The following is a 26,051-nucleotide window of genomic DNA, read 5'->3' as shown; positions in this document are numbered from 1 at the left end:
TTTTAGTGTTTTACAATACTTGGCTAGTTCTATATTTGACGTTGTATTCTTTCCAAATTGTTTAAACCATTTATCCATTTATTTATGAGAAAGATACAATCCATTACCCCGTTTAGTTAGTTTAACACCCGCTTGAGCGATAGAGGAAAGCATATCTCCAACCAACAATCTAGCTTTATCAGGTAAACTTTCAAGTTTTTGAGCAAAATCTACAATTACACCACTTCCACTAATTTGTTTCTCCAACTCCTTGTTATGTCTTTCCAATTCTTTTTGAGCTTTTAGTTGTGCCTTCCTTTCGTTAGCAGTTTTTACCGCTGCTGAAATACCACCAGTCAATGCTCCCGCCGCACTTAAACCAGCAAATAAAGGAATTAGAAACGGGAGAAATCCTCCTCTTGACTCGTCTATTGAATATTTCTTTAACATAGGTTTCGTCATTTTAATTTTAAGTGATCCAACATCATTTAGTGTTTTTACTTGTGTGTGTGTGTGAGTAAAACATCAATTCTTACAGCTCCTTTTCTTTGAATTGTATTAACATTAATAATACAAGGCTTTTGATTTTGAATACAAGATGTTAATTTATTAAGATTGATTTGATTAACATATACCCCTACCATTTATTTATGAGAAAAAACCTATGTGATATTAATCATAACACCATTATCTGTATTAATCTGTAATTCTGTTTCCTCCAAAAGCAAACAATAAGCATCAACTTCTTCATTCTCCCCTCTTTCAATGTATAGAGAAGTATCCACTCGATTAGACTTTATAGTTTCCTTTTGAGAACTCAGGTCAATTGCGTAGATTGTATATAAACCTTTAAATGCAACCATATCCAAAATAGGATCATTATTACCATTACTTTCACACACCTTTTGGTAGGACTTGTAGGCTTCCGCATAATCATTTTTTTCCCAATCAATTTCCAATCTATCTCGCGGATAAAATGTGCCATCAAGAGAAACCCGAAGTTGTTTCACCTTAGCATTATCACTCAGCGCATTATTCTTATTAGTACCCTCCTCTCCATCTGGTTTTTAAAAAATGAGCCAAAGGTATCGTGGCTTTCCTTCAAGAACACCCAAATTCCAAGTGTAGGTAGTGTGTTCCAGTTTAACGTGTTGACATCTTCTTTTAAGGTATGATACATTTAACGGTTTCTTTGAGTTAAGTCTTCTATTTAACATCTCTTCCGTTTTAAGATTAGGAGTATATTCACTGATATACCAACACAAATCATTAATAACAAATTTATTATTGTCGCCAAAAGCATTTTCAGCCCCAAAAAGCAATCTATTTACATTATCATTCCTTTGTAGTTGAAATCTAATTTTAAGACCATACAAAACTTTATCATAATCACAAAATCCAAATATACCTTTAAGAGGTACTGCTACGGTAAAACTATTCTCAGCTTTTGCGTCATCATTATACATTGACTTCCTTTGACTATAACCAGGGTCTGTGTTTGTTCCCGTTGACATATCAGGAATAAAGCCTTCAACAGCTCCCTTACCCATTCTATCACCAAACGAATATAGTGTAAATTTCATCATTTCAGATGTAGCAGAGACATAATCAACCGCTTCAACCTCTTGTGTTCCAATATACAGGCGGACACTGTCAAACATTTTCCAGAAGAAATCATTTACGAGTGTAGCATTAGTATTATTCGCAGCCTTAGTGAATTTAAATTTACACAGCAAGAAACTATCAGCTATATTCAAGTAAGTTTGTTGATTATTTATTTCAAAACGTTTTGTTCCGTTTGAATTCCAGTCGGTTCCTGTAATAGCATTTACCTTAAAATAGTCTTCCTTTTTAGTAGAGTTTGAAATGATAATCGTATCATCCAAATCATAGATACTATCAATCGCTTCCATACTTGTATTTATATAGTATTAAAATTGTTGAAACCCTGACCCAAGTATTTTAATGATTTTTTGTCGTTCTTGTGAAGATAGTTGAGTTTTACCTTTTTTAATTTCTTTGATTGCTTGTAATTTATGGGACTCCTTTTGAGCATCTTTTATACTCTTTACAACACCCGCTACATTTCCCATGAGAGAAGCAGTTGAACCAATTAGGTCTTTATGTTTAAGAATGGTTGAACCAATACCCATTAGAGTATCAATTATCCCATCTCCTTTATTTCGAAATTGATGACCCACACCCCGTTGTCTCTTAGGTTTATAGTATCCTTTACCTACATACCTTGTATAGTCTGGTGAAAGGAACATGTCCTCCCCTGTAATTATTTTATATTTTCCCAACTCGTGTTTTCTCACAATAACCATTATTTATTTATTGAAAAACTTCACGTAGGTGAATTCTGATGGATATAATTTCATCATTAAAGGATATCATACGATTATCTTGGTCGGTTATCCTAAAATTTACTCTGTATATGGTTTTTCCTGACACAGGTAAATAGACAAGATTTTTGGGTTCCATATTAAATTTATAACCAATCGGGGTTGAGTATGCACTGAATGAAAATATTGTATTTGTTCTTATTCCATCGTTATAAGCACCATCAATCAAATCACAATGAATTAATACTGAATTTATACCGGAGGATATTTGGATAACATTATCACTGTAAAACGTCCCGTTATTTTCAATCTTTTTTGAAGAGAAACCCAATAGCTCTCTGAACGAATTTTCAATCGTGAAATCAACTTTATAATTATTTTTTAGTTTAATAGTTGATTTTGAAGTGTGTGTTTGAATATCTATTACAATATTTTTTGGTTCATCACCTTTTTCTTTCATAAGGCGAGAGACTTCTGAAGATATTTGAGAAATCTCGTAAGCACCGGGTGAAACGGTTAAAGTTTTGTAGGCAGTGCCTGGATTATAACTAAACTTGTTGTTTTTCTCTGTGATATTAAAAAGGGTATTGTAAGTTTCCATTGACAACAAAGATGCCTCATATGAGGTAAGGGGGTCAAGTTGTAGTGGGTAAGGGAATGAAGCTGTGTAATCGCTCGTTGTGAAATTAAAACTAAGAATTGTGCTTCTCATCTTATTTAATATCTAATAAAATATCTTTGTATTGACATTTATTAATTATTTTCATATTCATCAACTGATCTAAAATGGCTGAGGATTCATTAAAACAATTGTTGTTTCCAGCCTTCTTACTCCCTAATAACAATAATAGCCTATTAACTAATTGTGATGGGTCATTTGGAAGAAAACTAACACCCGAACCAAGCTTACTTAAAGCATCAATAATATGTTTCTCCTTCTCATTCTTCTTACTTTTACCAGCAACAGAAACTCCATAATCAAGTGTATTTAACAACTCAATATATACTCTATCTTCCTCTCTTTCCATATCAAGTGGTTCCTCAAAATATTTTGAACCGCTGAATCCGGGGTTTGTTAGAAGAAACATTAATCTTGGAGTTAATTTAACATTTGGTTGAGTAGAACTCAAGAACATCAATTCATCATTAAATATCAATACCTTTTCTTCCACAAGATGAAACACTGCTGGTTCTTCTGTTGGAATGAGACCTGCTCTGGTTTTTGAACCCGCCGAATATTCATTGTTTTGAAGAGCTTCCACAACATAATTAGGGGGTTGATTTACCTGCTCAAGTTTCCGAAATAATTCTTCATCATTATATTCTAATTCACCAAGTTCTTGTTTTGTTATCTGACTAAAATCTTTGAGCATTTGAAGTTTTTTCGGAGTAAATTCTACCGTGGGAACTGTAGGGTGTTGAGTTTTCAAAAGTGGTTTAAAGAATTTCTCTTGTTTTCTTTCAAAGGCTTCTTCACCAGTTAGTTTCTGTTTCCGTTTCTTCTTTATCTCTTCCTGTTGTTTAACAACTTTTGAAACTAATTGTTGATGTTCCTTAAACTTTCTTTCTCTTTCTTCGGTATTCATTTAGTATTGAAAAATATCATTTAGTATCTCATCTTGTTTCACAACAATATATTTATATTTTCCAATCGTGTGTTTCATATAATTTTCAAATTCTTTTTTACTACATAACGTAGAGCAATTATCTCTCCAAAAATTATTTACATCTATTGAATTTAACTTAAATAAAATAAAAGTATTGGCATTGTTTCTTATTGAGCGTCGAGGGAGTTGAAAATATGATTGACTAAGATATATACAATTACAAGAAGAATGTCTCCCTCTTGTATAGTAGCTATCCATTACTGTTTGGTTTCTCTCATTAACACAATCATCAAAGATGACGAGGTTCTTTTTTGATTTATCTAAATCTTGAGGTGAAGGTATATCATCCGTATTATCACTGAGAATACAAGTTATGGGTTTCGATTTTGATTTCTGTGTATCACAAAATAATTGTATTATATCATCAATATTATAATCATTTAGTTTGTTTTGAAGTTTAAATAAACCGATAATGTCTTCCTTTTTAAGACCCGCATTAAAACCCTGTGAGAGTAGTTGATACTCGGCTTGAAAACTTGACTTTGTAAAAATTATTAAATTATCATAATCTAAAAAATTAGAACCAAGGAGCATCTTTAAAAGTAAACAGGTTTTCCCACATCCGCTTGAACCAACTATTAGACATCTCAATGAATTTGGAATGTTTTTATGGTTATTAAATTTTATCTTATTTTCCCAAACGGGTAAAAAATCATTCATTTATATATTTGGAAAACAAGTCATCTAACTTTTTTTGAGCTATTTTAGAAACTCTATATTTTATCCTGAGTTCAGGTTTAATTTCAAAATAATTCATTATTTTATTTATATAGTATCTTGTATTAACATTTCCATTAAAATTATTTTGAATAATAAATATCATTAAACCCTTATACATTTCCTCAATACAATTAGTCTCTTCCCTTGAAAGAAATGGTGTATTATCATCACAATACTTAACATTCATCTCTCTTATTAATCTTGTAAAGTAATTCATTTTTGGTTCTAATTTAAAAGAGTTATATATTTTTTTATATTTTTTATTATCATTAATTAAAATTAAATCACAGAAAATACATTGTTTATATGAACCCTCATTATTAAGCCCTATTCTATCACAAGCCGGACAATTCTCTAATTTATCATATGGGGAGTCTGGAAATTCTAAATATCCTTCAGAACTTATCATATTTATGTGGTAAATTTTTACTTAAACTAAATGCAAGTTTATTCACTAATAAATACAATGTTTCACAACACAAAAGACCAATTTCAATCTATTACCGAAGGTTCTATTGATTGTGTCAAAGATGTAAAGTTGAACAAAGATAAATATGGTAATTTTTGGGTTTATCCCGAATTAAATGATAATATTAGTCCATCAATTATGTTTAAAGGCCGCGGATTTTCTATTCCAGCTAAAAAATCGATAAAAGTCTATTTGGATCATGTCTCCCCCCTTCTAATGGCTATTTATGAAAAGATTGGTGAAAAATTGGACGCCACTTCTTTGGAACTTAATGATAAGACCATCAACTCAAGTAAAGGAGATGTATGTATATTTTTTAATAAAACAGATATTGATGTTAATAATAAAATCATAACCGGGGAGATGACATTTAGGTCAATTATAATTAAAGATTATTTGAAGATAACTTTTAATGTAAAAAATATTATTATCCAAAAGGATATTGAAAGAAAAATTATTGGGCTCGATGGAAATGTAATTTAGTTTAAGTAAAGTTTTCATATATAAATGGGGCACACAATTCAAAACACAATTGATTTCTTCAGCGGAATTCTCAGAGATCCTCTTGAAAAAACTGATACGTTATTGAGCCACTCTCCTCCAAGATATTTGGAAAGAAGCTCAATTAAAAATATATCTGATTTAAAATGGTCTGTTGGAGAGATTCATTTTCAGATGTGTAATAAAAAATTTATTAGTGTTGATACAATAATTATTGATCAAATTAAAAAAGCTTTCAATTTGCTAACCCTTAAACAAAAAACATTTTATGATAAAACTATGGGAGGGTCTTTTGGATTCACATTTATGAATAAAGTTAAAGATACTTGCGGCGGTTATTATTTAAAAGATTATGTTGACCATCTTATTGGTGAGATGGTTTCTTGTAATTTTGAAGGCATCATGCATCTATCAAAAATTGAAATAGATCATAAGGAAAGAAATTTTACTTTAATGTTTAATTTAGACAAATTTATACGCTTGTATTCAGATCAACCAGTTCAACCATATCCCAAAGAAGAAAAAAGACAAACGGCTTATGATGATTATCAAGATTATTTGGAAGAAGAAAACTCTAAAAGAATTTAAAAAATATATATAATTAAAAGTGGTTCGCTAGAAACATATACACGTCTTCATCCAAATTCACCTCTACCATCTGACTCTGAAGAATCAGACTATGAATTATAGCCCTATAAATATGAGTAATTACGATTTAGAAGATTTTTTAGATTCATGGGATTATTCAGATTCTGACTCTGAAGATCTCACAAGTCATGATAGTGATGGAGAAACAATTGGGGATGAAGATTCCTATGATTCTGATAGCCTGTGCTCAAATGATGAATATGAATCAAGCTTTATTGATGATGACACAACGAGTGATTTCTCGAGCTTCCTTGAATCTCAAAGTTCTGAGTCAGATTAAAAGTTGGCTTGGTGCCAAATGTGCGTGGCTTTAAGGAAAGATTCATAGTTAAATGAGTGCCAAAATCTCACAAGATTGTTCACCTATAAATATGACTTTTTGTGAAAAATGCAACGTGTCAGTTAAGTTTATTTATCAACATAATAAAACTAAAAAACATCTTGGGGTAAATAAGAATGATTTAGTTGGACAGGAAAAAATAAAGTGTGAGCCTTGTAAAAAATTTATAAATAAATCTAGTTTTAAAAGACATTTAACCACTGCTGGTCATGCAAAAAAATTAGCTCCCCCCTCATTAACCATGAGATGCAACAAGTGCCAAAAAGATATTCTAAAAGCTGGATATAAGATACACCTAAAAACTGCTTCTCATCGGAAAAAATTGTTTAGTGTTTCTAGACAAGACAACGCATTTAAGAACCACGTTAAAATTATAAGATTTTCTTTTGATGAATCAGATACAGATAATTTTAATGAAAACTTTGGGAATATTAGACCTGAACTTAGGAAATTCTTTGAAAAAACTTTTAAGGAAATGGGTCCATTTAAATATTATTTTGGGATAAACTATAAATCAACAAAAGATGGGGAGACTCATGATATTTATAAGAGGTGTGATAATAAATATATTGTAAATGCTAATGAAAATTTTGAAGATTTTGGAGAAGATTTACACCCCGGGTTAGAAAGCCATGATTATAGTGGTTGGGATGCAATGCTTGGTGTACAAAGTGGAGGGGTTATTGGTGGAACAAACTCTGTTGATGTTCATGTTGTTAGCTCTGGGCCTCTTAGTGGATCATCTTACATTGATCTTCCACAAAAAATTAGGGGGAAACAGGCTATAATCAATATAAAAAATAATGATAATAAATGTTTTATCTGGTCTATTCTTGCACATCTTCACCCAGTTGACCATGGGAAAAATCCACATAGAGCTTCAAAATATTATAAGTATGAGAATGAGTTAAAATTGGGAAATATTCAGATGCCGATGAAAGTTAAAGATGTAAAGAGATTTGAAAAGTTAAATAACATGTCTGTTAATGTTTATGGGTTAACTGATAATTTGAATGTTCAACCAATTTATTTCTCAAGAGATCTGAAGACAATAAATATTAATCTTCTTTTGATAAAGGATGGAGATAATTCACATTATGTACTTATTAAAGATTTTGCAAAGTTAGTAAGAACACAGTTAACAAAGAGAACAAACAAAATTCATGTGTGCCCAAGATGTCTAAATTGGTTTAAGACAAAGGAGCGGTTAGGAAGACATTCTAAATATTGTAGTGAACATAAATCAACGGTTGTTAAGATGCCAGACAAGGGTTCTTCAATTTATTTTAAAGACACAGAGAAAACAATTAAACACCCATTTGTTATATATGCTGATTTTGAGAGCATCCTACAAAAATGTAATGATGGTGGAAAATATCAAGAGCACATTCCTTGTGGTTTCTGTTATTATATTAAATCTGGAATTGGTGATAAATTAAATAAAGTAGTTGGATACCGGGGGCCAAAGGCTCCTGAAAAATTTGTAGAAAATCTTGAAAATGATTGTATTCGATTAACAAAAATTATCATGGAGAATAAAAAAATTAAAGAAAAACCAAAGTTTATACCTGTGTTTCTACATAATAATTCTCATTATGACACACATCTTTTTATAAGAGAGTTGACAAAAACGACTGGAAAAATAACAGCAATTCCAAGTACAGATCAAAATTATATTTCTTACACAAAGATAATCCCATCAAGTCCATTAACCAAAATAAGATTTCTTGACTCCTTTAAATTTATGGCAAGTGGTTTGGGAAATCTTGTAAACAATCTAAAGTCATTTCCTAATCTTGAAGGAGCTTTTGAAAACACAAATTTATTAACTCAAAAGGGAATTTATCCATATGACTACATGGATTCGTTTGAAAGGTTCAACGATACACAGTTGCCAAGCAAAGATGATTTTTGGAATGAACTCAACAATATTGGGATAACGGATAAAGAATATGAACACGCTCAAAATGTTTGGAAAGAACATGGGATTAAAAACATGGGGGGTTATCATGATTTGTATTTGAAAACGGATGTCCTTCTTTTGGCTGACGTTTTTGAATCATTCCGTGATATTTGTTTAAAGGGATATGAACTAGACCCAGCACATTATTTTACATCTCCAGGATTAGCATGGAGCGCAATGTTAAAGATGACGAAACAAGAAATTGATTTAATTACAGATGTTGATATGCTCCTAATGATTGAGAAGGCAAAACGTGGAGGAATTTCCCAGGTTTGTAAAAAGAGATATGCGAAAGCAAACAACAAGTATCTTCAAGATTATGATTCCAAGAAAAAGAGCTCTTTCTTGATGTATTATGATGCGAATAACTTGTATGGTTGGGCAATGTCCCAAGCTGTTCCATATGGTGGGTTAGAATGGGTTCCAAAGAAAGATGAACAAGAAGTTTTTAATGAGCTATTAAATAACACGCAAGAGGATCTTGATAATTGGAAGGTTGGGTATTATTTTGAAGTCGACTTAAAATACCCAAAAGAACTCCATTCAAAACATCAGGATCTTCCATTTGCTTGTTCAAAGGGTACGCCTCAAAAAGAATGGTTGAGTGATTATCAAAAGTCATTTAATGTTAAGACAACAACAGAGAAACTTTTAACAACATTATTTGATAAAAAGAATTATGTTCTCCACCAGAGAAATCTTCTTCAGTGTATCAATAACGGATTAGTTGTGGAAAAAAATTCATAGAATAATAAAATTTAAGCAGAGTCATTGGTTGGCAAAATATATTGACTACAACACTCAGATGAGAACAAAGGGAACAACTCCATTTGAGAAAGATTTTTATAAGTTAATGAATAATTCAGTGTTTGTTAAGACGATGGAAAATGTTAGAAATAGGAGGGATATCAGATTAACAACAACATGGAAACAGGCCTCTAGGTTAATCAACAAGCCAAACTTTGCTAGTATAACAATTTTTGATGAAAACTTTTGTGGGATCAATATGCTAAGGGAAGAAATTAAAATGGATAAGCCGATCTACATTGGGACTACAGTTCTTGATTTATCAAAGTCCTTGATGTATGATTTTTATTATAAGAATCTGAAACCAAAATATAATGAAAAAGTTGAGCTGATGTATATGGACACAGACAGCTTTATATTGGATATCAAAACTGATGATGTTTTTAAAGACATGATAAATAATTCTGAAGTATATGACACGAGTAATTACCTTGGGTTTAAAGATGGGAGGAAAGAGGCCTTCTCAAAAGCCAATGAAAAAGTTATTGGAAAATTTAAAGATGAACTTGGAGGAAAAATTATGAGTGAATTTATTGGCCTTAGAGCAAAGTCATATGCGTATAGATATTTTGATGGGGATAAACTTGAAACTGGTAAAAAGCTAAAGGGAATAAAGAAGGGGGTTATAAAACAAACTCTCGGATTTGATGATTATAAAAACACGATGGATACAAAGGAGGTTGTGTACAGAAATATTAAAGGAATAAGAAGTTATAAACATAAAATATATTCCGAGAAAGTTCTTAAGAAGGCACTTGGTGCATATGATGATAAACGATATTTAAATAATGATGGGAACACATCGGTTCCTTTTGGATATCATGCCTCTTGCTAAAAGGGGGATGTACTAAATCACCTCGATACATGAGTCAATGGGTAATAAACGGGGGATCACAGGTAGGTGGATTTTAGAGCCTCGATACATGAGCAGTGGGATCATAGACAAACAGTGAACCTCGATACATGAGCAGTGGGATCCCTGGCAGAGGGGGTAATAAACAGAAGGACCAAAGGACCGCAAACAATCAGTGAACCCTGTATTGCCTCACCGTTGGTGAGGCTAGAGAATTACTAACTTGATAACTTTTTTTAAAGACGCCGCTCGGCTTCGCCTTCGCTTTGTCTTATAAAAAAGTTATATCACCCCTTCAAACTAGCATGGTGTATGGCGAAAAAAAGGTGAGGGTTTCCCAAAAACCCACTTTAAAAAAACACACGATTTGGGGCAAAATAACAACGATTTTAGGACTTTTGGGCCATTTTTCAGCGATTTTGTGCCTTTTCACCCCCTTTTCCAGTCAAAAAGCCCCATTTTAGGTGTCCCAGTGGGTTTGGGTGCGGGTGTCCCAGTATCAACCTTTTTCCCCTACATATATATATATATATATATATATATATATATATATATATATATATACCACGCAGCTTTGACTACACCTACGTGTCACATATATACATATAAATATGTCACATATATACAAACATATATACATATATATATATATATACATATAAATAAACAACACCTGCTGCACATCCCTCCCATTCTTCCTACCAAAGCTACAATATCACACGCTTGGTCAGCACAATCCGTACCAGTTGCAACTACTGTGACCAACTTGGAACCAAAGTGTCCACCAGAAGAAAGATGGCATGGGTTTGGGTGTCTGTTCTGCAAGTCTCCAGCCATGATGCACTCCTCCGCACTCAAGAAGTGCGAATCCTGATAGGATTTGGAAATGAATGATAATCAAAAATAATTCGAAAGCGAAAAAAATGAGATGAGACATTGGTAAAATATAGACCTTATTTTTCAGTTCAATTGCAAGTGCTCGAACAAATCTCTCCAAAAGTACAAACGTTTACAATATAAACTAGAGCGAGGTCGATGCCATGCCATCGCAACTCCCCACACTTCCCACCTAAATCAAAGTTGAAAGATGGCAAAATAATTACATCAGGAATGACCCTGACATCAAGACATCAAGACATCAAGAATCTCTCAGTCAACGGAGCATCTTCTCTTCTGGACTTGGTTATGACTATCTTCCCTGAAAATGTCTGCTGCTCTTCTTCTGCTCCAATCGGCTCATCTGATCATGTGCTTATTAAAGTGGACATCTCTCTGACCATTCTCAAGGAGCCTCCTCAGTGTCGACGAGTCTGGCATTTCACTCAGGCCAACTGGCTCTGTCTTCAAGCAACCATCAATCATCTGGACTTGTCTCCCATCTCTACCACCTCTGACATCAACTCATCCTGGGAATTCTTCCAAAGTAAATTGCTCTCTCTCATGCACAGATTTATCCCATCTCGTCTTCAGTTGTCATACCCTTCCTCCCGTCCATGGTACACGGAATCTTGTGGTTAGGCTGTTGCCCAGAAACAACTTGCCTTCGTCTCCTGGAAAGCAAATCCAAAGGAAGGAAATCTCATTTCCTTTCACAAAGCCCGAAACAAGTGTGTGTCCACCCTCAGGAGAGCCAGGAAACAATATCTCTCCGTTCGCAAGACCGAACTCTCTTATTTGTCTCCCTCTTCCAAATCCTGGTGGCGTCTGGTCAAATCTGTTTCTGGTGTTTGTTCCCCCTCCATCCCCTCCCTTACCTCAAACAGCTACACAGCTGACTCCGCACGTGAAAAAGCTGAATGTCTCAACTCTGTGTTTGCCTCTAAATCATGTGTCCCAAACCCATCCCTCTCTGTACCCACCGTACCCAGTCGTACCCAGCTCCTCCTGGCCTCTGTGTCCTTTGCTCCTGACAAGGTGGAAAAGTTTCTGTCAACCCTCGACTCCGATTCTGCAACTGGACCTGACGGCATCAGCCCACGGGTCCTAAAATCCTGTTCTTCCGCTCTTTCACTCCCTCTCTCTGTTCTCTTCACCCTCTCTTTTGCTCAAGGTCAACTGCCATCTGCTTGGAAACCAGCCAACATCACCGCTTTACACAAAAAGGTGCAAAAACAGATCCTAGCAACAACAGACCAATCAGCCTTCTCCAAATTATCAGCAAAGCCATGGAATCCATCATTGCTTCGGATATGAAATCTTTCCTCTTCTCCAATGGCTTGATCTCTGATCATCAATTTGGTTTCAGACCAGGTCACTCTACTCTGGACATGCTGCTTCTGCTGTCTCAACAATGGATGGAGGTCCTCAATGCCAAACAGGAAATTAGAGCTGTCTCCCTCGACATATCACGTGCCTTCGATATGGTCTGGCACCACGCTCTGCTCACCAAACTCTCCTCCTTTGGTATCCAAGGAAATCTCCACGCATGGCTGGCGGACTTCCTCTCTAGTCGTAGTCAACGTGTGGCCCTGAATGGGTTTCTCTCATCTCCTCTTCCTGTTCAGGCTGGAGTTCCCCAAGGCAGTGTTCTGGGCCCTGTGCTTTTTCTGGTCTTCATCAATGATCTTTGATTTCGGAGAAAGCATTCGATAGGGTTCCACGCAAAGTATTGACATGGGCATTGAGGAAGTTAGGAGTGGAGGAATGGTTGATCAGAGTAGTGATGGCAATGTACAAAAGAGCGTGCACAGCTGTAAGGACGAAGGATGGGAACAGTGGTGAGTTTGAGGTGAAGGTGGGAGTGCATCAGGGGTCGGTACTAAGTCCACTACTATTTGTAGCTGTGATGGAGGTGCTGGCTCAGAACGTAAAGGAGGGTTTACCGTGGGAGTTGTTGTATGCAGATGATCTGGTGTTGATTGCGGAAAGTATGGATGGACTGAAGGAAAAGATGAACAAGTGGAAGGAAAGTCTGGAGACAAAAGGTCTGAAGGTGAATATCGGAAAGACGAAGGTGATGGCAAGTGGTAAAGCATGTGGTGAGGTGGAAAGAACTGGGAAGTGGCCGTGTGCTGTGTGCAGGAAGGGTGTCGGAGTGAACTCCATTCAATGTACAATGTGCGCTGAGTGGGTTCATCAAAAATGTAGTGGTCTGAGAGGGTCATTTACCAGTGTGGCAGCTACATTCAAATGTAAGGTGTGCACAGAGGGAGCTGCAGATGGAGGAAATGTTGAGTTGGATCTTGGAGACGGCGTGAAGCTGGAAGGTGTGAAAACATTTTGCTACCTCGGAGACATGCTGAATGGAGAAGGTGGATCAGACTCGGCAACGGTTGCTCGAGTGAGATGTGCATGGAAGAAGTTTCGGGACCTGAGTGGCGTGCTGATGAGGAGGGGAGTGTCGCTGAAGCTGAAGGGAAAGGTGTATGCTGCATGTGTGAGAAGTGTTATGATTTATGGGAGCGAGACATGGGTAATGAATGTAGAGCAGCAACGAAGGCTGGAAAGGGTGGAAATGCGAATGGTTCGATGGATGTGCGGAGTATCGTTGAGAGAGAGGAAGACAAATGATGAATTGCGAAAGATGATGGGAATATTGCCTGTGATTGATGCTGTGAAGAGGAACAAGTTGAGATGGTTTGGTCATGTGTTGAGGAAGGATGAAAGTGACTGGTTGAGAAGAGTGATGGAAATTAATGTAGAAGGAAGTAGAGGACGGGGAAGACCGAGAAAGACTTGGCTAAAGATGGTGGAAGAAGAAATGTGGGCAAGGGGGTTAACAAGGGGAGATGCAGAAAATAGGGCAAAATGGAGAAGATTGTCATGGGGACCACAAGGCTAACCCCCGCTCTAGCAGGGAAAATGGCCTTAAAATGCATGTTGTGTGTGTTGTTGTATCAATGATCTCTCCGACTCTCTTAAAAATCCTCTCTATCTCTTTGCTGATGACTCCACTCTCCGCCGCTTCATTCCTCATCCCTCAGATCGGCAGTCTGCAGCCTCCTCACTCTCTGCAGACCTGGACAAAATCACAGACTGGTCAAACAAGTGGAACATGTTTTTCAATCCTGACAAATCTCACACTCTTACGATGTCTCTCCGAAAAGACCGACTGGACAACCCTCCCATCCACTTTCTGAATAATCCTCTCCAAGAAGTTCTGTCACTCAAGCTTTTGGGTCTCACTATCTGCCATGATCTTTCCTGGGAAAACCACATTCCAAATCTGGCCTCCAAAGCCAGTCACCGACTGGGCATCCTCCGTCGTGCAAAGTCCTTCCTTGGCACACCTGAGCTCCTCACCACATACAAGGCTTTCATCCGCAGCTCAATGGAATACTGCTCTCCCCTCTGGGCTGGTGCTCCTGCCTCACACCTAGCTCGTCTTCACGCTGTTGTTCAGAATCATTGGAATTTCCCGTGATGAAGCTACCTCCGAGGGCCTTTCACTTACTCACCGCAGGCAGGTTGGTGGTCTTTCTGTCTTCTACCGACTCCTCTCCGGCCTTGCTCCTCCAGCTCTCTCTGGGCTCTGTCCCCCAAATATTCCTAAAGGTCGCACAAGATCTGCCTGCAACCCTCTTATGTTTAAACTGCCAAAATCAAGACTATCTGCTCATCTTCATTCTTTCCTTCCTCTTTTCTCCTGCCTCTGGAACAAACTCCCCCACTCCCTTCAATCCCACTCCTCCCTCCAGGTCTTTGAAACAGCTGTTCACCACAATCTCTTATCTTCCCCCATCCAAAACCTTGATCTTTTCTACCCCTGCTAATTTCACCCCAAATCCTCTTTTTTGAAATACCAACTTCTTTCCTGGAAGTCCTTGGTGTCCTTGTGTTTATACTTCTCCCACCCCCCCCCCCCCCCATTCCCATGCCGCCTCCCCCCATGCCCTCTCCCTCCCACACATTCCTGATGTCCCTCACAAATGTTGTGTTTATGTGCTTCCCCTTCTCTCCCCATCTTGTCTACCACTCCCCATTTTATATATTTTGTGTGTTTGTTTGATTTGTTTGTGTGATAAATGTTAGCTCTTTCACGAGCCTCGATTATGTATGCAAAAAAAAATAAAATAAAAAATCCAATAAATTGTTACATATTTCATTCGCCCCCCCCCCCCCCCCCCACCCCCAATGTTGATTGCACATACAAAGTTTCATTTTAAAATGTACCCGTAATTGCATTTTTTGGTATTTGACCTTTTGACTCCGCCCCAGGGGGCAGGGCAAAGATGTTACTACTCTTGCACCTTTGTGCCATGGGGTGATCATAACGACCAAGTTTGGTGAATTTCTGCCCAACTGTTTCGGAGGGATAGCATGACAGACAGAAGGACATACCTTTGCGATCTAATAATAATACCAATTTGGGACTTTTGAAAAATTCACAATAATACCAATTTCAATCAATCAATCAATCAATCAATCATTGATTGATTGATTGATTGATTGATTGTTATCAATTTGGGACATTTTTATTATCAATACTATCAATTTCGGACTTTTCTATTGACAACAATACCAGTTGGGGACCGATTGTAAATTTGGGACCTTTTTATGAATAATAATTCCAATTTGGGACTTCTTTATTAATACCAATTTGGACTTATTTATCATCAATTTGTGACTTTTGGATTGTCAATAATATCAATTTAGGACTTTTCCCGGCGGGCCGGAGGAGCAGCGGCTGAGCCGGGGAGGGAGGTGTGCCTGGACCTGACCAACAAACATTTAACTCCACTCTCCACAATCCTGACGAGGTTGCAAGGAGGGTTCAAACTCCAGCCACAAAGCCCTTCCACCCGAATACAAACAACATGGGGATGATGTATTGCATCACTCCACCAGGATCTGGACACAGAGGACTCAAATTAATACACTTGTTGTCAAAGTATGTTTTAAGCTTCAGAAAAAGAAAACAACACGATGAAGTCACTCACAAAAAAACACATTGTTCACTTCTGAACAGGGGGGGGGGGGGGGGGGGGGGAAACATCGCCCAATGACTCCGGCCCAAGTCTCACATGAACCAGCCAGGGCAAGTCCCTCACAATATACACCAATGATACATGATCACTCCAGGGTGTTCTCTTTTTTGAAAGTTCAAATATGGTACATAACCCTACTTTCACGGGCTGGTTGGGGCAAGTCTTTCATGAGTGCTCATTGGTGGTGCCTCAGAGTCATTGTCTGCAGATGGGAGGCTTTGTCTAAGGGATGGGGGAGGAAGGGGAAAAAAGGGGAGGGTTAAAGGTTCAACTCAAATGGGAATTAATTAAGCAGGGCAAGGAGCTCCCCCCAGAGGGGAGGGACCTGGACGGGACAGGGCGTTTCTCACACAAATCTTGTGGTTTTGGTCTCGGAGGTGTGAGGTGGAGAGGGTGAGGGACTCTGGGTTGCCGTTGGGAGGGGGCGGGAACGTGTGACATCAAGGCCACGCCCACAAACCATCACAATATAATTTTGAATTTAATTTAGCAATATCATTAGCCATGGTTATAAAAAAAACCAAGTAGCCTATGTTCAACAGGAGGCCCAATTTGGTCGAAATGTAAAGTTTGGTGGCAATTGGCCCAGTAGTTTGGGCGTGATGGGTGTTTCACAAATGGGTGTTTGATGGGTGTTTCCGTCTTCGACCGACTCCTCTCTGGCCTTGCCCCCCCCAGCTCTCTCTGGGCTCTGTCCCCCAAATATTCCTACAGGTCACACAAGATCTGCCTGCAACCCTCTTATGGTTAAACTGCCAAAATCAAGGCTCTCTGCTCACCTTCACTCCTCTTTTCTCCCGCCTCTGGAACAAACTCCCTCACTCTCTTCAATCCCACTCCTCCCTCCAGGTCTTTAAAACAGCTGTTCACCACCATCTCTTATCTTCCCCCATCCAAAACCTTGATCTTTTCTACCCCCGCTAATTTCACCCCAATTCCACTTTTTTGAAATACCAACTTCTGTCCTGGAAGTCCTTGGTGCCCTTGTGTTTTATACTTCTCCCACCCCCCCCCCACCCCCCCTTCCCACGCATCCTCCCCCCAAGCCCTCTCCCTCCCACACATCTCCCTGCTCTTAAATGTTGTGTGCTCTCAAGTGTTTCTGTGCTTCCCCTTCTCTTGTCTTCCGCTCCCTCTTTTTATATATTTTGTTTGTCTGGTTGATTTGTTTGTGAAGTAAATGTCAGCTCTTTCACGAGCCTCGATTCAGTATACAAAAAAAAAAAAAAAAAACACACAGACGACCCAAGATATGAATTGCATAATCCATGCATGAGTGATCTCAGTTTTTTTAAACATGGAAAAACCAAGTTTTAGAAAATTGAAAAATTAAACTCAAGTCCTTGCCTTATGTCTGATGTATTTAACCGTGCCTTGAGTTCTGTCTTCTGTGAGGAGATCAGTAAAAATCCATCCGACCTGAAAGGGAAACAATGTTAATGTTTTTACTCTTAGAGGCAATATTAAACTTGGTTACCTCCGAAGGAGATCAGAAACCCAATCGCCAAGTGTCTTGCAAACCAATGTACGCTAATAGCGTTCTTCATGTCTCACATGCACCAAGTGGCTGCTGGTTGTGTCATTGCTCGGAGCACGGTGACACAGCTGACGAAGTGTCCCTTGTAGGTTCGAGCAGAAATTTGTCATTTGTTCAGTGTGCCGGTGATAGCTCGTCTACTCTTTACAAAATACACCGCGGCATTGTTGACCAATGCTAGCGGACGGGACACCGGTTCAACGTCCATCTGAGGAACTGAACACTGACATCTGGCCTGCGGAGCACCAGGCCGACACTTTATAGTCGGGTGGGGAAGCAAACCCAGACGAGACGGTTCAAAAGGTGAGTGCGCTACCTCAACAATGTCCTGTCGGACTATGACGGCCACACAAATATTCGTTGAACGTTTTAATGTATTTTCTAAAATCATGGTGAGGTTAATGAAGGGCTACAAGAGGAGGTATTTGGCCCTTCATGCAAGCAGCGTATCCCGACACCAAAATCAGTTCATCGATCTTCTCCGTACTAAGCAAATTATTACAATTGACTCAATCGAAATTAACATCCACATTCCCCTTCATCTATCTATAATCCATGAATCCATCATTGCTTCAGATATGAAATCTTTCCTCTTCTCCAATGGCTTGATCTCTCATCATCAATTTGGTTTCAGACCTGGACACTCCACTCTGGACATGCTGCTTCTGCTTTCTCAACAATGGATTTCTCTCATCTCCCCCTTCCTGTTCAGGCTGGAGTTCCCCAAGGCAGTGTTCTGGGCCCTGTGCTTTTTCTGGTCTTCACCAATGATCTCTCTGACTCTCTTGAAAATCCTCTCTATCTCTTTGCTGACGACTCTACTCTCTGTCGCTCCATTCTTCATCCCTCAGATCGGCAGTCTGCAGCCTCCTCACTCTCTGCAGACCTTGACAAAATCACAGACTGGGCAAACAAGTGGAACATGTCTTTCAATCCTGACAAATCTCACACTCTTACTATGTCTCTCCGAAAAGACCGACTGGAAACCCCTCCCATCTACATTCTCAACAATCCTCTCCAAGAAGTTCTGTCACTCAAGCTTTTGGGTCTCACTATCTGCCATGATCTTTCCTGGAAAAACCACATTTCAAATCTGGCCTCCAAAGCCAGTCGCCGACTGGGCATCCTCCGTCGTGAGAAGTCCTTCCTTGGCACACCTGAGCTCCTCACCACATACAAGGCTTTCATCCGCAGCTCAATGGAATACTGCTCTCCCCTCTGGGCTGGTGCTCCTGCCTCACACCTAGCTCGCCTTCACACTGTTGAAACCAAAGCATTCAGAATCATTGGAATCTCCCGCGATGAAGCTAACTCCGAGGGCCTCTCACTCACTCACCGCAGGCAGGTTGGTGGTCTTTCCGTCTTCTACCGACTCCTCTCTGGCCTTACCCCCCAGCTCTCTCTGGGCTCTGTCCCGCAAATATTCCTACAGGTCGCACAAGATCTGCCTGCAACCCTCTTTTGGTTAAACTGCCAAAATCAAGACTCTCTGCTCACCTTCACTCCTTCATTCCTCTTTTCTCCCGCCTCTGGAACAAACTCCCTCACTCTCTTCAATCCCACTCCACCCTCCAAGTCTTTAAAACAGCTGTTCACCACCATCTCTTATCTTCCCCCATCCAAAACCTTGATCTTTTCTACCCCCACTAATTTCACCCCAATTCCACTTTTTGAAATACCAACTTTTGTCCTGGAAGTCCTTGTGCTTTATACTTCTCCCTCCCACCCCCCCCCCCCCTTCCCACGCCTCCTCCCCCCGGGCCCTCTCCCTTCCACACATCTCCCTGCTCTCGGATGTTGTGTATGTGTGCTTCCCCTTTTCTCCCCATCTTGTCTTCCGCTCCCTCTTTTTGTGTATTTTGTTTGTCTGGTCGATTTGTTTGTGAAGTTAATGTTAGCTCTTTCACGAGCCTCGATTCAGTATACAAAAAAAAAAAAAAAAAAAAAAAAAAAAAAAAACCCCCACTGCATATCCCCAACATCAAGGTGTCCCTTTTCCATACCAAACATTCATGATCTTCTCCATCCCCTCCCCCCTTGAAATACCCAGCATTCACATCGTCATCCCATCATACTCGATGTACAGGAAAATTAACTAGGGAACGACACACAATCATATACTCTTTGAGGGATACTTTGGCATGTCCAAAACTGAAATACAGACTGAACGGAAAGATTTACGTTCCCGTCTGTACTATTCTCCAAACACCCCCTCCCCCCCCCATACCCACCCAAATCCATACTATTCTCCAAACAACCCCTCATACCCACCCAAATCCATACTATTCTCCAAACACCTCCCTCATACCCACTCAAATCTGCACTATCCTCCAAACACCTCCCTTATACCCACCCAAATCCGCATTATTCTCCAAACACCTCCCTCATACCCACCCAAATCCGTACTATTCTCCAAACACACCCTCATACCCACCCAAATCCGGACTATTCTCCAAACACCCCCCCCCCCCCCCAATACCCACCCAAATCTATACTATTCTCCAAACACCCCTCATACGCACCCAAATCCGTACTATCCTCCAAACACCTCCCTCATACCCACCCAAATCCGCATTATTCTCCAAACACCTCCCTCATACCCACCCAAATCCGCATTATTCTCCAAACACCTCCCTCATACCCACCCAAATCCGCATTATTCTCCAAACACCCCCTCATACCCACCCAAATCCGTACTATCCTCCAAACACCTCCCTCATACCCACCCAAATCCGGACTATTCTCCAAACACCCCTCATACCCACCCAAATCCATACTATCCTCCAAACACCTCTCATACCCACCCAAATCCACATTATTCTCCAAACACCTCCCTCATACCCACCCAAATCCGCATTATTCTCCAAACACCCCCTCATACTCACCCAAATCCACATTATTCTCCAAACACCCCCTCGCACCCACCCAAATCCGTACTATTCTCCAAACACCCCTTCATACCCACCCAAATCCACATTATTCTCCAAACACCCCCTCATACCCACCCAAATCCATACTATTCTCCAAACACCCCCTCATACCCATCCAAATCCGTACAAATCTCCAAACACCCCCTCATACCCACCCAAATCCGTACTATTCTCCAAACACCCCCTCCTACCCACACAAATCCATACTATTCTCCAAACACCCCCTCATACCCACCCAAATCCATACTTTTCTCCAAACACCTCCCTTTTTTTTTTTTTTTTGTATACAAGATCGAGGCTCGTGACAGAGCGAACATTTATCACACAGAAAGACAAACCGACAAACCGACACATAACCGACAAACCGACACATAAAACAAATAACATCGGGAGCGGTAGACAAGATGGGGAGAGAGGGGAAAGGACACAAACACAACATTTGAGAGCAGGAACCGAGAGACATGGAGACATCGAGAGATCTGTGGGAGGGAGAGGTCTTTGGGGGGGAGGCATGGGAAAGGGGGTGGGAGAGGCATAAAACATATGGACACTGCCAGGACTACCAGGAAAGAAGTTGGAATTACAAACAAGGTGGATCTGGGGTGAATTAGTGGGGGTAGAAAAGATCAAGGTTTTGGATGGGGGAAGATAAGAGATGGTGGTGAACAGCTGTTTTAAAGACCTGGAGGGAGGAGTGGGATTGAAGGGAGTGTGGGAGTTTGTTCCAGAGGCGGGAGAAAAGAGGAATGAAGGAGTGAAGGTGAGCAGAGAGCCGAGATTTCGGCAGTTTAACCATCAGAGGCTTGCTGGCAGATCTTGTGTGACCTGTAGGAATATTTGGGGGACAGAGCACAGAGAGAGCTGGGGGAGCAAGGCCGGAGAGGAGTCGGTAGAAGACAGAAAGACCACCTACCTGCCTGCGGTGAGTGAGTGAAAGGCCCTCAGAGATAGCTTCATCGCGGGAGATTCCAATGATTCTGAAAGCTTTGGTTTCAACAGCGTGAAGCCGAGCTAGGTGTGAGGCAGGAGCACCAGCCCATAGGGGAGAACAGTATTCCATTGAGCTGCGGATGAAAGCCTTGTATGTGGTGAGGAGCTCAGGTGTGCCGAGGAAGGACTTCGCACGACGGAGGATGCCCAGTCGGCGACTGGCTTTGCAGGCCAGCTTGGAAATGTGGTTTTCCCAAGAAAGATTACCCACCCAAATTACCTTTTACCCACCCAAATCCGCATTATTCTCCAAACACCTCCCTCATACCCACCCAAATCTGTCCTATTCTCCAAACACCTCCTCATACCCACCCAAATCCGTACTATTCTCCAAACACCCCCTCATACCCATCCAAATCCGCATTATTCTCCAAACACCCATCACACCCATCCAAATCCGCATTATTCTCCAAACACCTCCCTCATACCCACCCAAATCCGTACTATTCTCCAAACACCTCCCTCATACCTACCCAAATCCGTACTATTCTCCAAACACCCCCTCATACCCACCCAAATCTGTACTATTCTCCAAACACCCCCTTATACCCACCCAAACCCGTACTATTCTCCAAACACCCCCTCATACCCACCCAAATCCGTACTATTCTCCAAACACCTCCCTCATACCTACCCAAATCCGCATTATTCTCCAAACACCCCCTCATACCCACCCAAATCCATAATGTTCTCCCAACACCCCCTCATACCCACCCAAATCCGCATTATTCTCCAAACACCCCCTCATACCCACCCAAATCCACATTATTCTCCAAACACCCCCTCATACCCATCTAAATCCGCATTATTCTCCAAACACCTCCCTCATACCCACCCAAATCCGTAATGTTCTCCAAACACCCCCTCATACCCACTCAAATCCGTACTATTCTCCAAACACCCCCCTCATACCCACCCAAATCCGTACTATTCTCCAAACACCCACTCAAATCGGTACTATTCTCCAAACACCCCCCTCATACCCACCCAAATCCGTACTATTCTCCACACACCTCCCTCATACCCACCCAAATCCGTACTATTCTCCAAACACCTCCCTCATGCCCACCCAAATCCATACAAATCTCCAAACACCGCCCTCATACCCACCCAAATCCGTACTATTCTCCAAACACCTCCCTCATACCCACCCAAATCTGTACTATTCTCCAAACACCTCCCTCATACCCACCCAAATCTGTACTATTCTCCAAACACCCCTTCATACCCACCCAAATCCGTACTATTCTTCAAACACCTCCCTCCTCCATCTCCAATCCGTACAATTCTCCACATTCCCTCTCCGTACATGCAGTTCTCCACTCACCCTTCTCCACCTCCCAATCCATGGAATTCTTCATACACTCTCCCCCCGGCCCAAACCCATCCATGGAATTCTTCACACACCCTCTCTGTCTGTCTAATTTTGTCAGATTCACACCTCTTTACCCCTTATTTGAAAACGATTTGTGAAACATTGACTCCAATCAGGTGTACTTCCACAAAATGTAGTTTTTTAACAAGTCCAATTCATGTTGAACTCTTGCTAAAGACACTTTTTTTGACCCTTCAATCAAATAATCAAATATTTTAAGAGCCTGTGGGCAAAAGGGCAGAACCACGTAGAGGTTAGTATCATTGTCTACTTGTGTCCTGGCTGGTGGTGCTTGAATCGTTTTTTATTAAACACTCGTATAAAGCCCATCAAAAATGACGGGTTGGAAAGTTTTTGACGGTACAGCCACGTGAGCATGCCAAAGTCTGAAGTCTGGGCCTAGTGTCAGGGATGCTCATATCATCTTTATTTGTCAGACATCCTACAGACGTAAATGAACACTCGTTTTACTCTGCGCACATTGCACATCACGTGCAGCAAATTTCACCTCCCTGTGCCTTGTATTTATTGTGATTTAAAAAATACCGCTTCTGTACACCGACCTTGAGACTCAGTTTGCAAGCCACCGGCTACAATTCCAATGTAAGAGGCATAACTACTCTTCTTTTGGGTCTTCGGAGTCCTTGGGGTCTTCTGTGTCCTCTGGGTCATTTGGGTCTTCAGCATCTTTTGGGTCTTCTGGTTCAGCGGTGTCTTTTGGGCAATTTGAGTCTTTTGAGTCATTCGGGTCCTAAATCTGGATCTTTGGGGTATTTTAGGGTCTTCGGGGTATTTTGTGTCTTCGGGGTAATTTGGGGTCCACTGGGTCCTCAGGGCCTTTAAGGGGTTCTGGGGTCTTTTCAGTCTTTTGGATTGTTTGGATCTTTGGGGTCTTTCAGATCTTTAAGGGTCCACAGGGTATTTTGGGTCTTCGGGATCTTTTCGGTCTTCTGGGTCTTTAAGGGTCTTTTGGATATTTGGGGGCTTGGGGTCTTTTGGGGTCTTTTCGGTCTTTTCAATCCTTTCAGTAACCGGGATATTTTGGGTCATCGGGCTCTTTTCGGTCTTTAAGGTTATTTGGGTCCTTTGGGTCTTCGGCGTCTTTTGGGTCTTCAGGGTATTTTGTGGTCTTTTGGATCTTTAAGGGTCTTGGTGTCTTTGGGGTATTTTGGGTTTTCATGGATTTGTCGGTCTTTTAAGTCCTCTGGGTCATTTGGGTCTTCAGGGTCTTTGGCGTATTTTGGGTCTTCAGCATATTTAGGGGTTTTTGGGGGTATTTTGGGTCCTCAGGATTGTTTGGGTCTTTTGGGTCTTCTGTGTCATTGGGGTCTTTTGGATCCTCAGGGTCTTCCGGGTATTTTGGGTGTTTGGGGTCCTCCTCCCTTCTGGACTATATGACAAGGGCCTTCAGGGTCTTTTGGGTCCTCAGGGTATTTTGGGTCTTCATGGTCTTCAACAGTCTTCAGGGTCTTCGGGGTTCATTGGGTCTTCAGGGTCTTTTGGTTCTTTGGGGTATTTTGGATCATCAGAGTTCTTTGTGTCTTTAACAGTCGACAGGGCATTTTGGGTGTTGGGGGTCCATTGGGTCTTCTGGGTCCTCACTCTTTTAGGTGTTTTAACCGGTTGACAAAGTCGTGTTCAAAGATTTCCCCTTAAACTCCCCAACTCAAATCCCTCCTAAAGCACAACTCAAAGCCTTCAAAACCTATCCTTATGAAGGAGGACAGACACATCAAAAATACCACACACCACACACAGTTTTATATGGTAGATTTTATCCCAAGGCGACTTCCCCATACGAGCCAGGAAATTGGTATCAATTACTCACATTGCCAAATATTCCGCGATAAACATTATACTGGTGTTGAGTGCTTTTTTTTATTTTATTTTTTTGTATACAGGATCGAGGCTCGTGAAAGAGCTAGCTAGCATTTATCACACAAAAAAAAAATCAAACAGACACACAAAACATATAATAAGGGTAGAGGTACACAAGATGGGGAGAGAAGGGGAAGCACACAAACACAACATTTGAGAGCAGAGACGTCGGGAGATCTGTGGGGGGGGGGGGCTTGGGGGGAGGAGGCGTGGGAAGGGGGGGAGGGGTGGGAGATGTATAAAACACAAGGACACTGCAAGGACTTCCAGGAAGGAAGTTGGTATTTCAAAAAAGTGAATCTGGGGTGAAATTAGCGGGGGTAGAAAAGATCAAGGTTTTGGATGGGGGAAGATAAGAGATGGTGGTGAACAGCTGTTTTAAAGACCTGGAGGGAAGAGTGGGATTGAAGAGAGTGAGGGAGTTTGTTCCAGAGGTGGGAGAAAAGAGGAATGAAGGAGTGAAGGTGAGCAGAGAGTCTTGATTTTGGCAGTTTAACCAAAAGAGGGTTGCAGGCAGATCTTCTGCGACCTGCAGGAATATTTGGGGGACAGAGCCCAGAGAGAGCTGGGGTAGCAAGGCTGGAGAGGAGTCGGTAGAAGACAGAAAGCCCACCAACCTGCCTGCGGTGAGTAAGTGAAAGGCCCCCGGAGTTGGCTTCATCGCGGGAGATTCCAATGATTCTGAAAGCTTTGGTTTCAACAGCGTGAAGCCGAGCTAGGTGTGAGGCAGGAGCACCGGCCCAGAGGGGAGAACAGTATTCCATTGAGCAGCGGATGAAAGCCTTGTATGTGGTGAGGAGCTCAGGTGTGCCAAGGAAGGACTTCGCACGACGGAGGATGCCCAGTCAGCGACTGGCTTTGGAGGCCAGATATGAAATGTGGTTTTCCCAGGAAAGATCATTGCAGACAGTGAGACCCAAAAGCTTGAGTGACAGAACTTCTTGGAGAGGATTGTTGAGAAAGTAGATGGGAGGGGTTTCCAGTCGGTCTTTTCGGAGAGACATAGTAAGAGTGTGAGATTTGTCAGGATTGAAAGACATGTTCCACTAGTTTTACCAGTCTGTGATTTTGTCCACGGCTGCAGAGAGTGAGGAAGCTGCAGACTGCCGATCTGAGGGATGA

At 40.7% G+C, this 26,051-nt stretch overlaps 1 protein-coding gene across 2 annotated transcripts in view; it reads right to left on the bottom strand.

Annotated features, from left to right (window-relative positions):
- NPLOC4 (NPL4 homolog, ubiquitin recognition factor) overlaps window positions 1–26,051 on the bottom strand; it is a 95,959-nt gene that overhangs the window by 48,175 nt on the left and 21,733 nt on the right. For both annotated transcript variants that reach the window (XM_068109600.2, XM_068109601.2), the window contains exons 10-11: window positions 17,567–17,638; window positions 11,036–11,162 (exon numbers count right to left, since the gene is read on the bottom strand). In XM_068109600.2, coding sequence (XP_067965701.1) covers window positions 11,036–11,162; window positions 17,567–17,638 — 199 coding nt within the window. The remainder of the gene's footprint in view (window positions 1–11,035; window positions 11,163–17,566; window positions 17,639–26,051) is intronic.

This window comes from Myxine glutinosa, chromosome 3 (assembly GCF_964187855.1).
Source record: "Myxine glutinosa chromosome 3, kmMyxGlut1.1, whole genome shotgun sequence".
Lineage (NCBI taxonomy): Eukaryota > Metazoa > Chordata > Myxini > Myxiniformes > Myxinidae > Myxine > Myxine glutinosa.
Note: the sequence above shows the minus strand (reverse complement) of the source record. Positions and strands in the feature narration are given on the sequence as shown.